The sequence below is a fragment of the Gigantopelta aegis genome, chromosome 4, assembly GCF_016097555.1.
Source record: "Gigantopelta aegis isolate Gae_Host chromosome 4, Gae_host_genome, whole genome shotgun sequence".
Lineage (NCBI taxonomy): Eukaryota > Metazoa > Mollusca > Gastropoda > Neomphalida > Peltospiridae > Gigantopelta > Gigantopelta aegis.
The window spans coordinates 20,001,173-20,014,880 of record NC_054702.1 but is presented as its reverse complement, the minus strand read 5'-3'; the positions used below and the strand labels follow the sequence as shown (position 1 = coordinate 20,014,880).

The window sequence follows — 13,708 nt, the reverse complement described above, 5'->3', positions numbered from 1 at the left end:
TGAGGGAGGAAACCCGCTGTCGCCACTTCATGGGCTACTCTTTTCGATTAGCAGCAAGGGATCTTTTATATGCACCATCCCATAGACAGGATAGCATATACCATGGCCTCTGATGTACCAGTCGTGGTGTGTCTCTAGTGGTGTTGTTAAACAAAAACATTTTTTTACATGCTATTAAATATAAACCAGGGATGGCTTATGTTTTATATACAGTACATACTAACATTTTCAATTTTTTTTTAATTATTATTATTTTTTTAAAACAATAATTACTCTCACCAACAGTGTTCCCCATCAAACTCTGCACTCCTCTAGTGAGGCCATCGGCAAACTCATCTGACCCTTGAATAGATCCCTGAAGGACAAAATACACAGCAACATGTACAACAATCCTTTTAAAGGTTCAGGGCTGATGGATCACAAGTTACTTTTACATATCAACGTTATTTATGTATGGAACATTACCTTCAAAAATTCATTTGTGAAAGCAATGAGAAACAAGAGTACCGGTGAGGTATATGAAACACCCGTCAGGAGTTTGATGGAAAACCATAGATATTAATGAATATGTTATGGGTGTGATTCAATTCTAATTATGTGAAATGTTTGCAATGGGATGGATGAACAGTTTGTTTTTGGACAAACTACTGATATTACTGTATTCATTGGAGAAGGTGCTGTCTGATTAATGAAGTTATTGTTCTTTATTAGAAAGTGAAATTTTGTTTAGCATGGGTACTCTGGTGACACATTTATATTGGCAGAGAAAGTTTATGTATGTAATCTTAACAATACAGAACCACCAAGAAATTAGCATATGTATTGTCTGTGCTGAATTGCACACTGGAAGAGTAATTATATGTTGTGGACAGGGCGAGTCAGTAAAAAATTCTGGACAAATTGCAATGCATCTGTGTGCAAGATATGGTCCGGACAAGGATTTTCTGTTATGTGCCGTAGACCATGAAAGGTAGGTCACAGTGACCTAGTAATAGTATGTGACACACTACCATCCCAAGTTGTTCCTACATGTGAGGTTTGATGGTCCTGTATGCATCTGTATGCAAGATATGGTCCAGACAAGGATTTACTGTTATGTGCGGCAGACCATGAAAATTTGGTCACAGTGACTTAGTAATAGTATGCAACACACCGCCATCCTAAGTTGTTCCTACATGTGAGGTTTGATGGTCCTGTATGCATCTGTATGCAAGATATGGTTTGGACAAGGATTTACTGTTATGTGCAGTAAACTGTGATATGGTCCGGACAAGAAAAAGTTAACAGACAGATGGATGGACATATGGAAAATGCAATCGTTAGGATGTCTGATAATTCAGAAAACTGACTGATCGTTTAACGTGCAGACCCTAGTTTCAGTCTATGAAAATGGACACTAAGTTTAGTTAACCTACAAACCTGCGACACATTTTCATAAAGTTATAACAGAGAGAAGCTAAAGTCTGTATATGTTTAAATAAGGAAATACTGTTTACAAATGACTAGAACTTGTCTTGATAACCACTGCATTGAAAACTTTGTTATATATTTACATTGAAAGCTTTGTTATATATTTACATTGAAAGCTTTGTTATATATTTACATTGAACACTTTGTTATATATTTACATTGAAAACTTTGTTATATACTTATGAGGAAAGCTTTGTTATATATTTACATTGAACATTTTGTTATATATTTATGAGGAAAGTTTTGTTATATATTTATAAGGAAAGCTCTGTTATATATTTATGAGGAAAGCTCTGTTATATATTTATGAGGAAAGCTAATTGTTATATATTTATGAGGAAAGTTTTGTTATATATTTATAAGGAAAGCTCTGTTATATATTTATAAGGAAAGCTCTGTTATATATTTATGAGGAAAGCTCTGTTATATACTTATGAGGAAAGCTAATTGTTATATATTTATGAGGAAAGCTCTGTTATATATTTATGTGAAAAGCTCTGTTATATATTTATGAGGAAAGCTCTGTTATATATTTATGAGGAAAGCTAATTGTTATATATTTATAAGGAAAGCTCTGTTATATATTTATGAGGAAAGCTCTGTTATATACTTATGAGGAAAGCTAATTGTTATATATTTATGAGGAAAGCTCTGTTATTTACTTATGAGGAAAGCTAATTGTTATATATTTATGAGGAAAGCTCTGTTATATACTTACGAGGAAAGCTAATTGTTATATATTTATGAGGAAAGCTCTGTTATATATTTATGAGGAAAGCTCTGTTATATATTTATGAGGAAAGCTCTGTTATATATTTACGAGGAAAGCTCCGTTATATACTTACGAGGAAAGCTAATTGTTATATATTTATGAGGAAAGCTCTGTTATATATTTATGAGGAAAGCTCTGTTATATATTTATGAGGAAAGCTCTGTTATATATTTATGAGGAAAGCTAATTGTTATATATTTATGAGGAAAGCTCAGTTATATATTTATACGGAAAGCTCTGTTATATATTTATGAGGAAAGCTAATTGTTATATATTTATGAGGAAAGCTAATTGTTATATATTTATGAGGAAAGCTCTGTTATATATTTATGAGGAAAGCTCTGTTATATACTTATGAGGAAAGCTCTGTTATATACTTACGAGGAATGGTTCGTAGAAGAAGTCTCCGAGGCCCTGCGTGAAGTCCTTGACAAGTCCGTACGGATTTCCGAGCACATCCAGACCAAGTATGAGCACGTACGCCTGCTGCAGAGCCTGCTGTGTGTAGTGAGCCTGGATCTCAGCTGTTAACTGGTTCATCGTCAGGATTGATCCTTTCTTCTGGAAGAAGGCCATCCTATACAGAGAAAGGATAAAAAATGGATGAACATGTTTAAAGTTTGAGCATGTATTCCTGTTGTGTATAGTGGGCCTGAATTTCAGCTGTTAGCTGCTTCATCATCAGTATCACACCTTTCTTCTGGAAGAAGGCAATCCTGTACAGAAAAACAAAATAGGAAAAAGTTTAAAATTTTAGCACACATTCCTTCTGTACACTATGTATGTGTATAGTGAGCTTGGCTCTCAGCTCTCACCCATCCTTTACAGAAAAAGTATATTAGGGTGAGGGAAAAGGGCCAAATATATGAAGCCTGTTTTTCTTAAAACCAGACATTTAAGCATTGTACATGTATGTAGTTACACACGTGTCAGTCAGAGCCAAGTTAAATAGCCTTGCAGAATTTCTCATTCTTACCTTTAAAGGATAAAGCCGATATCCTAAATCATTAACTAGTTATTCTCTAGTGATCTATACTGAATGATATCCTAAATCATTAACTAGTTATTCTCTAGTGATCTATACTGAACTGATCTGGGGCCCTTGCCCCTCTGAACTTATGACAGCAGTACTGTTCATACCTGAGTTCTACGTCTTTTATTTCGGTCAGTGTTGCACCAACTGAATTGAGGAAGAAGTCGATTATGTCTGAAGCAAAACTTGATGGTCCTTGGTTCACTACATGTGGGGTTCCATTCAGTGAAAAACTGACATGCATCTGGAAATACAAAACAGAAACTTGCTTAGCAATGTATAGATGCATGAATGCAGCAGTATTTGAAGGTGTGTGTGTCTGTATGTGTGGTGTGGTGTGGTGTGTGTGTGTCTGTGTGTGGTGTGGAGTGGTGTGTGTGTTTGTGTGTGTGGTGTGGTGTGGTGTGTATGTGTCTGGTGTGGTGTGGTGTGTGTATGTGTATGTCTGTGTGTGGTGTGGTGTGGTGTGGTGTGTGTGTGTCTGTGTGTGGTGTGGTGTGGTCTGTGTGTGTGGTGTTGTGAATGGTGTGGTGTGGTGTGGTGTGTGTGTGGTGTTATGTGGTGTGTGTACATGCATTAATTGATGAGTGAATGTGACTATGAGATGGATTGATTCAATTTATGTTCATGTTTTTCAAGAGGGTGTAGTGGTCTTACACCTAGCTATTGAATCGTTAAAACTCGCTCTGGGTGGGAGCCAGTACCAGGCTGCGAACCCTGCACCTACCAGCCTTATGTACGATGGCTTAACCATGACACCATCGAGGCCGGTACTTTGCTACTAAGCCTAGTTTGGAAGAATCATATTTGAGTTATTTTTTCTCTAATGTGTAAAGAAACAAAAAATACCTTCAGTGGAGATAGATGAAAATATTCAAAATACATTTTCTTTGGATGGGCAGCTTCCTGAAAAAAGAAGGTTTTAATTACAAAAAGAGCCATATACATCATAATGTCGGAGGTGATACCCATTAATATTAAAATATAAAATCTGAAATAGTTATTTTTAAGCATTTCAGATAAAATGCAATCTACTTTCATTTTGTCAAAATTATTTTATGCCAAAAGGCTGACATCAAATAAAAGGTTGGAAAAGCCACATCCTTGAACAACACTTCTTATGCATCTTGTATAATGCTTCTAATGCTTTATTAATAAAAAGAAATATATATTTATTAACATACAATATTTTATCAGATCTTGAAAAAACATATTGTGGACCATTACTTTCTTGTGAGTTCTATATGCCACTTACCATAACTGCAGCTACTTCCTGCAGTGTTCTCTGAGCAATCAGCAAATCAGAACGCAGCTGAGAACTCTGGAATTCAAAAATACAATAATGATTCTACTACGGCCTCCACAAGTCCAAAACATTTGACTTGACTACTCGAGAGTCAAACTCGACCTGGACTAGAGTACCCAACACTTACAATAGATGACAATAAGACCTGGACTAGAGTACCCAACACTTACACTAGATGACAATAAGACCTGGACTAGAGTACCCAACACTTACAATAGATGACAATAAGACTATGGACTAAATTAAAACAGCATTATGCATCTTAATTCCAGCACTGAACAATAATGCCAAGTCATGTCATTGTATTGCATTCCACACATTCAACTTTTGTTTTCCCTTCATGTCTCATATCCATATAATATAACAGGTGGCAAGCATATAGCAAAATGATGTAACAAAATATAATTAAATTAGAGTGCTCTTCCTTACACATGTACTTGAGTCCTCTGGGAACTGGGAAACTCTTTTTACGTGCCCCTATCCACAAGGGTTCAGGCACGCCCACCCCGGATTCAGCCTCTGACTACGCCAGAATGGACTCGAGTCTTGCTAGACTTAGTCTGTGCCTGAGTACTCGAGTACTTGAGTCCTCAGAATGGACTCGAGTCTTGCTAGACTTAGTCTGTGCCTGAGTACTCGAGTACTTGAGTCCTCAGAATGGACTCGAGTCTTGCTAGACTTAGTCTGTGCCTGAGTACTCGAGTACTTGAGTCCTCAGAATGGACTCGAGTCTTGCTAGACTTAGTCTGTGCCTGAGTACTCGAGTACTTGAGTCCTCAGAATGGACTCGAGTCTTGCTAGACTTAGTCTGTGCCTGAGTACTCGAGTACTTGAGTCCTCAGAATGGACTCGAGTCTTGCTAGACTTAGTCTGTGCCTGAGTACTCGAGTACTTGAGTCCTCAGAATGGACTCGAGTCTTGCTAGACTTAGTCTGTGCCTGAGTACTCGAGTACTTGAGTCCTCAGAATGGACTCGAGTCTTGCTAGACTTAGTCTGTGCTTGAGTACTCGAGTACTTGAGTCCTCAGAATGGACTCGAGTCTTGCTAGACTTAGTCTGTGCCTGAGTACTCGAGTACTTGAGTCCTCAGAATGGACTCGAGTCTTGCTAGACTTAGTCTGTGCCTGAGTACTCGAGTACTTGAGTCCTCAGAATGGACTCGAGTCTTGCTAGTCTTAGTCTGTGCTTGAGTACTCGAGTACTCGTGGAGGCCCTAGATTCTACCATAATTCACAAATCATACAAACCAACTAGTTCTCCAACATGAGACTTACATGGAGGTAATTTGATGCAATACGCAATTACAATCCACGGTGGAGATGTCAGATTGAGTAAGTACCAGTAACTGTGAATGTGTAATGATTGCTTGTATCAAGCAACTGTTGTGTAAAATAATCTATTTATAGAACAATAAAACATTACCATGACCAATTGACACAGGTATTCACAGGTTTGGGATCACAAGACCACAAGGTCACTTAATCAAACATAATCAAACTGTTTTTCTTGAACAAAACTATATGTCTGCACAAGGCAGTCGAAAGGAATTTAGTGACCACTTAAGACTAGTGACTGCTGAATACACATGGGCAAGTTTGGTGTTATCTTTAAAACCAGGCTGAAAAGAAACGCAACTTATTTATAGCACTTGCACAGTTATTTAGTGGTTAGTCGACTGGTTTTGGTAGTGTTAATTTCTTTTCATGGTATGGTTTGGCATCTTAAATTTCACAATAAAGTAGCCAATCAGTTGTCTTGCAGCATATATAGAATATTGCAGTACCACAAATCTCATACAGAGTTTTCCTGTAAACATTCAATATTTTCTGATACAAGAATGAACATACTTCTCCTTCTTTCAGCTGCAGTTGGGCAAAGATGTCATACACAGAGAGGATAAACCCCTTGTCAAGACGAATTGTAAACTCCTGTACCAACACCTTGCAGTATCTGCAAATAACAGCAATGTACACAATGAATGAACTGAACAATCTTTTATCTCAAAGTTTTCACAGATACAGGTATAAGTCTGTAGACTTCATCTTGAATGAAAGGAAACCCACTGCTACCAAATGAGCTACTCCTTAATGAAAGGAAACCCACTGCTACCAAATGAGCTACTCCTTAATGAAAGGAAACCCACTGCTACCAAATGAGCTACTCCTTAATGAAAGGAAACCCACTGCTACCAAATGAGCTACTCCTTAATGAAAGTTAAAGTTTGTTTTGTTGAACGACACCACTGATTAATTAATCATCAGCTATTGGATGAGCTAACTGACCTTAATGAAAGGAAACCCACTGCTACCAAATTTGTTGAGCTACTCCTTAAAGAAAGTTAAAGTTTGTTTTGGTTGAACCGACACCACTGTTAATTAATGGCTCTCAGCTATTGGATGTCAAACTGGTTTTATAATAGTGACATGTTGTCTTCTGGCTCTAACCCTCTACATGTTTTTCCGCTTAAGCAACAAGGGATTTGTTTATAGGCACCATCCTAAAGGCAGAAAAGCACATATTTCTGGTTCTAACCTGATAGTGGCAATGTTGTTTTCTGGCTCTAACCTGATAGTGGCAATGTTGTTTTCTGGTTCTAACCTGATAGTGGCAATGTTGTTTTCTGGCTCTAACCTGATAGTGTCAATGTTGTTTTCTGGCTCTAACCTGATAGTGTCAATGTTGTTTTCTGGCTCTAACCTGATAGTGTCAATGTTGTTTTCTGGCTCTAACCTGATAGTGTCAATGTTGTTTTTTGGCTCTAACCTGATAGTGTCAATGTTGTTTTCTGGCTCTAACCTGATAGTGTCAATGTTGTTTTCTGGAACCATTCTCCTCATGAAGCCTAGCTCTATGAAAGGTTTTGTTCCTGTCTTCTTGAGGATGTAGCTGGGAATCGGAGCCGGACAGAACACAGTCGGGAAGTAGGCATCTTGTAGCTGGTTGTCAAGCTACAACAAGAATTCCTCAGAGTTAAATGTCTCATCTGTTTTAAACATTCAATGTTTCCGCTATTTTTTAGAAGTATTTATAAAAAAAAATATTTATGCTTTATTACTGATTTAGGACTTGTAGATTATGACAAACACAAAAACTTACATTGAGCTAAAAGCAAAAGTTAAAACCACTGCCATCATTACAAAATAACACTTATATTTTCAACTTTGTCAATGCAAGATAAAACAAGGATTCATTTTAATGTGCATTAAACAATGAAAAGTAGGTCAAAGTGACCTAGTAATGGTTATGCAAAATAACCCACGTCTAAATGTTCCTGCATACAAGCTTTGATGGTCCTGCATGCATCAGTATCCAAGATATGGTTTGGATAAGAAAAATTAACAGATGGATAGATGGATGGATAGATGGATGGATGGATGGATGGATGGACAATGTCATACTGACAATGCCATACCATCATGAAGTTTGTTTTGTTTAATGACACCACTAGAGCACATTGATTAATTAATCATCGGCTATTGGTTGTCAAACATTTGGTAACTGTGACTCGTAGTCATCAGAGGAAACCTACTACATTTTTCTTAGTGCAGCAAGGGATTTTTTATATGCTCTTTCCCACAGACAGCAAAGCACATACCACAGCCTTTGACTAGTTGTGGTGCATCAAAGACGGGCATTTAAAAACATATATAAAAAGGATGAAACAATGAAATATGCTCACCTGTAATCTCTGAATTTTGGCAAACACTGCCATGTGGTGTTCAGAGTGGCGGTACTGGAACCACATACCTGGGTGGTACGTCCGTCGCAGGGCTCCCATAAATGGCTTGGACATCTGCATCTTCACTAAATCAGCCTGAAATCACAAATTAAAACAATATATACATCATATTAATGGCCATAAGGTCTGAAATATCAAAGATGTTTTGGAATAATTGCATTAGACTGCTTTTATACTCACCAACTGGGTAGGTAATGAAAAAAAACTGAAACTTGATTGGCCAAGTTGTAACTACATATAGTAGGGAGCAAGATTGGCAGTTGCTTCCATCCCATAGAAAAATATTTGAGGATCACAAAATTTACTTTTTTATTCTACTATAAATGAACAAAAATAACCTTTAAAAGAGATGAAGATTGTCCTTCATACCATCAAAACAGTTTATGCCTCCCCAACACCCAATTCAAATATCATTCCTATGGGCCTATCCCACTACCTTTATTATATTAGGGCTCACACTCCACAAGCCAACTTCATCTTAGCCAACTTTCACATATGCAGAATACTTCCTTAAATCTTATTAAAAAGTGGATAATTAAAAATATTTTGTTTAGCCACATACAGCTATATGCATTCATTTTGAATAAAAATTAACAACTGACTAATTCCGCATTTTAACACTAAGGCAATGCTACACGATACAAGTGCTTTGTACAAGAATAGCTGATTGCATAGCAATAGATGAAATCATGTTGTCTTGTCACAGTGGGCTATTCTCAAGGCTTTTCTCATAAGACGCACTCGTATCAAATGGTGTCACTTTTACCTCAATCTGGTCGTGTAAATTTGCATGGACAACCTCGTTCTTCCACTGGTCCTCTAACCACACGGCTAACTCTAACACTTACCTCAATCTGATCGTCAAGATTTGCACGGACAACCTCGTTCTTCCACTGGTTCTCTAACCACATGGCTAACTCTAACATTTACCTCAATCTGGTCATCAAGATCTGCACGGACAACCTCGTTCTTCCACTGGTCCTCTAACCACATGGCTAACTAACACTTACCTCAATCTGGTCGTGTAGATTTGCACGGACAACCTTGTTCTTCCACTGGTCCTCTAACCACATGGCTAACTCTAACACTTACCTCAATCTGGTCGTCAAGATTTGCATGGACAACCTCGTTCTTCCACTGGTCCTCTAACCACATGGCTAACTCTAACACTTACCTCAATCTGGTGTCAAGATTTGCACGGACATCCTCGTTCTTCCACTGGTCCTCTAACCACACGGCTAACTCTAACACTTACCTCAGTCTGGTCGTCAAGATCTGCACGGACAACCTCGTTCTTCCACTGGTCCTCTAACCACATGGCTAACTAACACTTACCTCAATCTGGTCGTCAAGATCTGCATGGACAACCTCATTGTTTCATGGTTCTCAAACCACACAGCTAACTTTAAAACTAACCTCAATCTGGTCATGTAGATCTGCACAGACAACCTCATTCTTCCACTGGTCCTCTAACCACATGGCTAACTCTAACACTTACCTCAATCTGGTCATGTAGATTTGCACGGACAACCTCGTTCTTCCACTGGTCCTCTAACCATATGGCTAACTCTAACACTTACCTCAATCTGGTCGTCAAGATTTGCACGGACAACCTCGTTCTTCCACTGGTTCTCTAACCACATGGCTAACTCTAACACTTACCTCAATCTGGTCGTCAAGATCTGCACGGACAACCTCGTTCTTCCACTGGTCCTCTAACCACATGGCTAACTCTAACACTTACCTCAATCTGGTCATGTAGATTTGCACGGACAACCTCGTTCTTCCACTGGTCCTCTAACCACATGGCTAACTCCGCGTTGAGGATTTTCCATCGCCCGTTAACCTCCACCTCCCACATGGTAGGACTGCTAGTCAGGCTGAACAAGGCCACCTCCTCATACGCAGCGTTTATACACGACATTGTCAGTCCATCAAGGGAGATAAAGCTAGCCAGAGTTGTCTGCTCTCCTTCATTCATCTAGAAAAAAAGATAATTCAAATTTAATTTAAAGCTGCTGACCTCTAGTTATCTTCAGCTTTATCCTGTTTTCAAGAGCCTTGTGGAATTTCTCTTTCTTACCATCACAGGATAAAGCCAATAACGTAAGTAATTAATCTTTTAATATATTGCATACATGTTATTAGGTTGTTAGTCTTTACTGGTACTATTTTGAAGAAAACTATTTGATTTACAATGGACATTTCTCAATAATATATTCACTGCTTATTAGAAATAACTATGTACTACATTAAATAATGTGAAAGAAAAGGTGATTTCCCAAGATAGATTGCTGTATAGTGGAGGTGGCCACTTCAGTAAGGATGACTAGTTTAAATACAAAAACTAAAAGATAATTAAATAGTGATATCAGTTACAATAAAAATAAATGAAAGGTAATTTCTGTAGTTTTAGGATATCATTAAATTAAAATGTTCATTCTTGTATTAAAATTTTTTTGAAGAATTTATTAATTATAGAAAATTAATTCAACGTATTTATTAAAAATTCATTCATTTATTTATAGAAAAAAAAATAGAAACACTCTGCATGATCAACTATATCTGAGAAGAATTTGTTGTAAAAAAAAAAAAAGAGAGAGAAGTGAATGTTGCAAGGATTTATTCAAAATATTAATATTTAGAAAATAATAGAAAAGCTGTAATAATAAGTGTAAGCGCACTACAATAATTCACCACAAAGTTCATAATATTTTTTTTTTTAAACTACATTGAAAGCATTAAGCATACTGGTTATACTTTGAGGCAAGGCATGGGGGTAAATATTTCCCCAGTGAGATCAATGGTTGGCTTTCATATACACATGTACATAATGTAGGCCTATCTAATACAACCAATCTAAACATATTTAAATTCCTATCTTTTGATACAATATAATGCTGTCATAGCAACAAAAAATCATCTTAAAAATGCCAACATTTACTGCCTCCACATAAAAAAGAAGTTTATTTTCAAACAAGTTTATGTTCAAAATGTCTTCCAAACAATTTTTAAAAAGTGTTTTTGTCATGCGAAAAATATTATGTAGAAGTTTACAGCTGAAAACATATGACCCAAATGTTATGATACAAACTATTTTGACTACCAATACTAAATCCAATATAATATTTAATTTTCACAATTTTAGGTCCATATGTTTAGTATACTAATATAATAATGATTTATAGCTAGTCATGCGAATTGCATGCAGTTTGCATGAAGTTAAATGTCTTTATATTTAAAACAGATTTTGGAACATAATTATCACATCATCAGAGGCAAGATAGCTGAAGCTAATTTCAGTCAAACTAGTTCACTGATGCTAAAGCCAAATGACAAGACAGTCAAAGAAGTATGACATGCAATTTTAGAATATTTTAATGAAAGATTTTTCTAATACTCATGTATATTTAACAAAATGCAAATACAAATCAGAACTACAAAATTTGTAGACAAACAGATTCTTGTTCCACGAAGCAATCTTAGCACTAAGATCACCTTAAGTGCATACATATTTTATGCACTTAAATTGGTCTTAGTGCTAAGATAGCTTCGTGGAACAGGGCTCAGGTCCTATGCTTATAAAACATAAGTTTAGACTCATGTTTTTAATAATGTCTTGAGACTTTTACAAATTTCATGCATGTGATGTCATTAGAGATTGGAATCTACAGTCCATCCCATCCTCCAACAAAAATTATTTTTTAAATAATTTCAGTTTGCTTTGACATTAGAAGAAAAGTAAAAGTGGTTTGGAAAAAAAACAAAAAACACCCAACTATTTTTGTGTGCAATTTAGAAAACAATCAGCTCAGAAATACATAACTTGTAGTAAATTCCATAGTATGAAAAATATGTATTTCCTGTGGGATGGACTATAGATTCAGAAGTTTTATAAGCAAGGGCACAGGATTAACATTTATAAAAACTTTAAGGCAATTCCTATGCATCATTCACAGTTACTGACATTTTCTTGAGTATACAAACCATGTGCTGGGCTAGCAGGGGTTAATGTCAATGTGCTTGGCCTTCTTACAACATTGTAGGGCATTTTCTGTCAAAAACTTAATTTTTTGTTTGAATTATTATTATTATTTATGTTTATTTATATTTATTTATTTATTTTTTAAATTTGATTACTTCTGGTTATGTCAAATTTGTTTCTAAATGTACAATCATTGATAAATTCATATGGCACTTATCTAGAGATTTGTAAATGTTTAAGTTCATGATCAGCTAAAATGTTCTGTATTATCACTGACTGTGGCGATTCAGCAGATGTATTTTTAAAAATTATTTTAAACAACACATCATCATGAAAATACTGACAAGAACAAAACTGTCACAATAAAAAAACTGTCATGAGTTTTAATAAGACTTTACGATAAACCACAATGCACAAGATGTAAATAAATGAATATTTTAAACAAGAGACTATATGGTAAGTTTCATTTACAGATACTGTAAACTATTTTAAAAAGATGTACTACTATATTACTAATTTAACATTTTTCCCTTTTTGTGTCTTTAAAAAGATGTTAATGTAGAAAAATTTACAAATTATTCTGTTTTGGGATTATATTAAACATGGCACAGATGAAATAATGAATATTAAAGCAATGAAAACAATGCAAAGGAACTTAAAGAAGGGGGTATACAAACAAGCAGCATTTTACATGCAGATGCAAATAAGCCAAGTGTGCAAGTTACCTCGAATACCCCTCTCCGTCGCGGAAAATCTACGCTCTGCACATGGGCCTAGGTTAGAAACAGTGCATGTCAGAATCTCCCATTATAACCAGGTTCAGTGTTAATCAGTTTCTTTTTGACAGATGGTAAAACAATTTTGTCATTTGGGGGAGGGTGTTGATAGACTGCCATATTTAACCATCGTGATTCAGACAAATCTACACAGTTAAAGTACTGCTCAGTCAAAGAAGCTCTAATCAAAGTAATAAAGTAAAATCCTTTTTATTCTCTCTTCTTTACTTTTTTTTTCTTTTTTCTTTTTTGGGGGGAGGGGGGGAGAAGGATTATTAACAGAAGAACACAGTATTTTGATGCTGGTTAATTTTGATGACTTTGTCCTTACAACAATAAACTGAATTTAAATACATGTATTATAAATTTAATCATAGAATTTTCATAGTCACGGAGACACCGTTCTAGTGTTTTTTTAGCTATAAATTGTTTAGAATTGCAAAGGCAACATAGTGTAGGTATTTTTTACAGAAATAACAACTACTTTCAGTTACTAATTGAACAAAATCATATAAAAGACATTTCTGTACTTCGAACAATCATTTCCTTTAACACATACATGTATCTTTTAATTTGTAATATTAAACCATTCTTTATAATATTAATGTTTGTTAATTTATTACTTCC

At 35.8% G+C, this 13,708-nt stretch overlaps 1 protein-coding gene across 1 annotated transcript in view; it reads right to left on the bottom strand.

The window, feature by feature from the left end:
- LOC121369658 (vacuolar protein sorting-associated protein 13A-like) overlaps positions 1–13,708 on the bottom strand; it is a 184,805-nt gene that overhangs the window by 10,724 nt on the left and 160,373 nt on the right. The window contains exons 71-80 of the mRNA XM_041494703.1: positions 13,031–13,078; positions 10,065–10,301; positions 8,261–8,395; positions 7,378–7,529; positions 6,429–6,531; positions 4,531–4,596; positions 4,125–4,181; positions 3,383–3,519; positions 2,624–2,819; positions 280–355 (exon numbers count right to left, since the gene is read on the bottom strand). Of these exons, the coding sequence (XP_041350637.1) occupies positions 280–355; positions 2,624–2,819; positions 3,383–3,519; positions 4,125–4,181; positions 4,531–4,596; positions 6,429–6,531; positions 7,378–7,529; positions 8,261–8,395; positions 10,065–10,301; positions 13,031–13,078 (1,207 nt within the window). The remainder of the gene's footprint in view (positions 1–279; positions 356–2,623; positions 2,820–3,382; positions 3,520–4,124; positions 4,182–4,530; positions 4,597–6,428; positions 6,532–7,377; positions 7,530–8,260; positions 8,396–10,064; positions 10,302–13,030; positions 13,079–13,708) is intronic.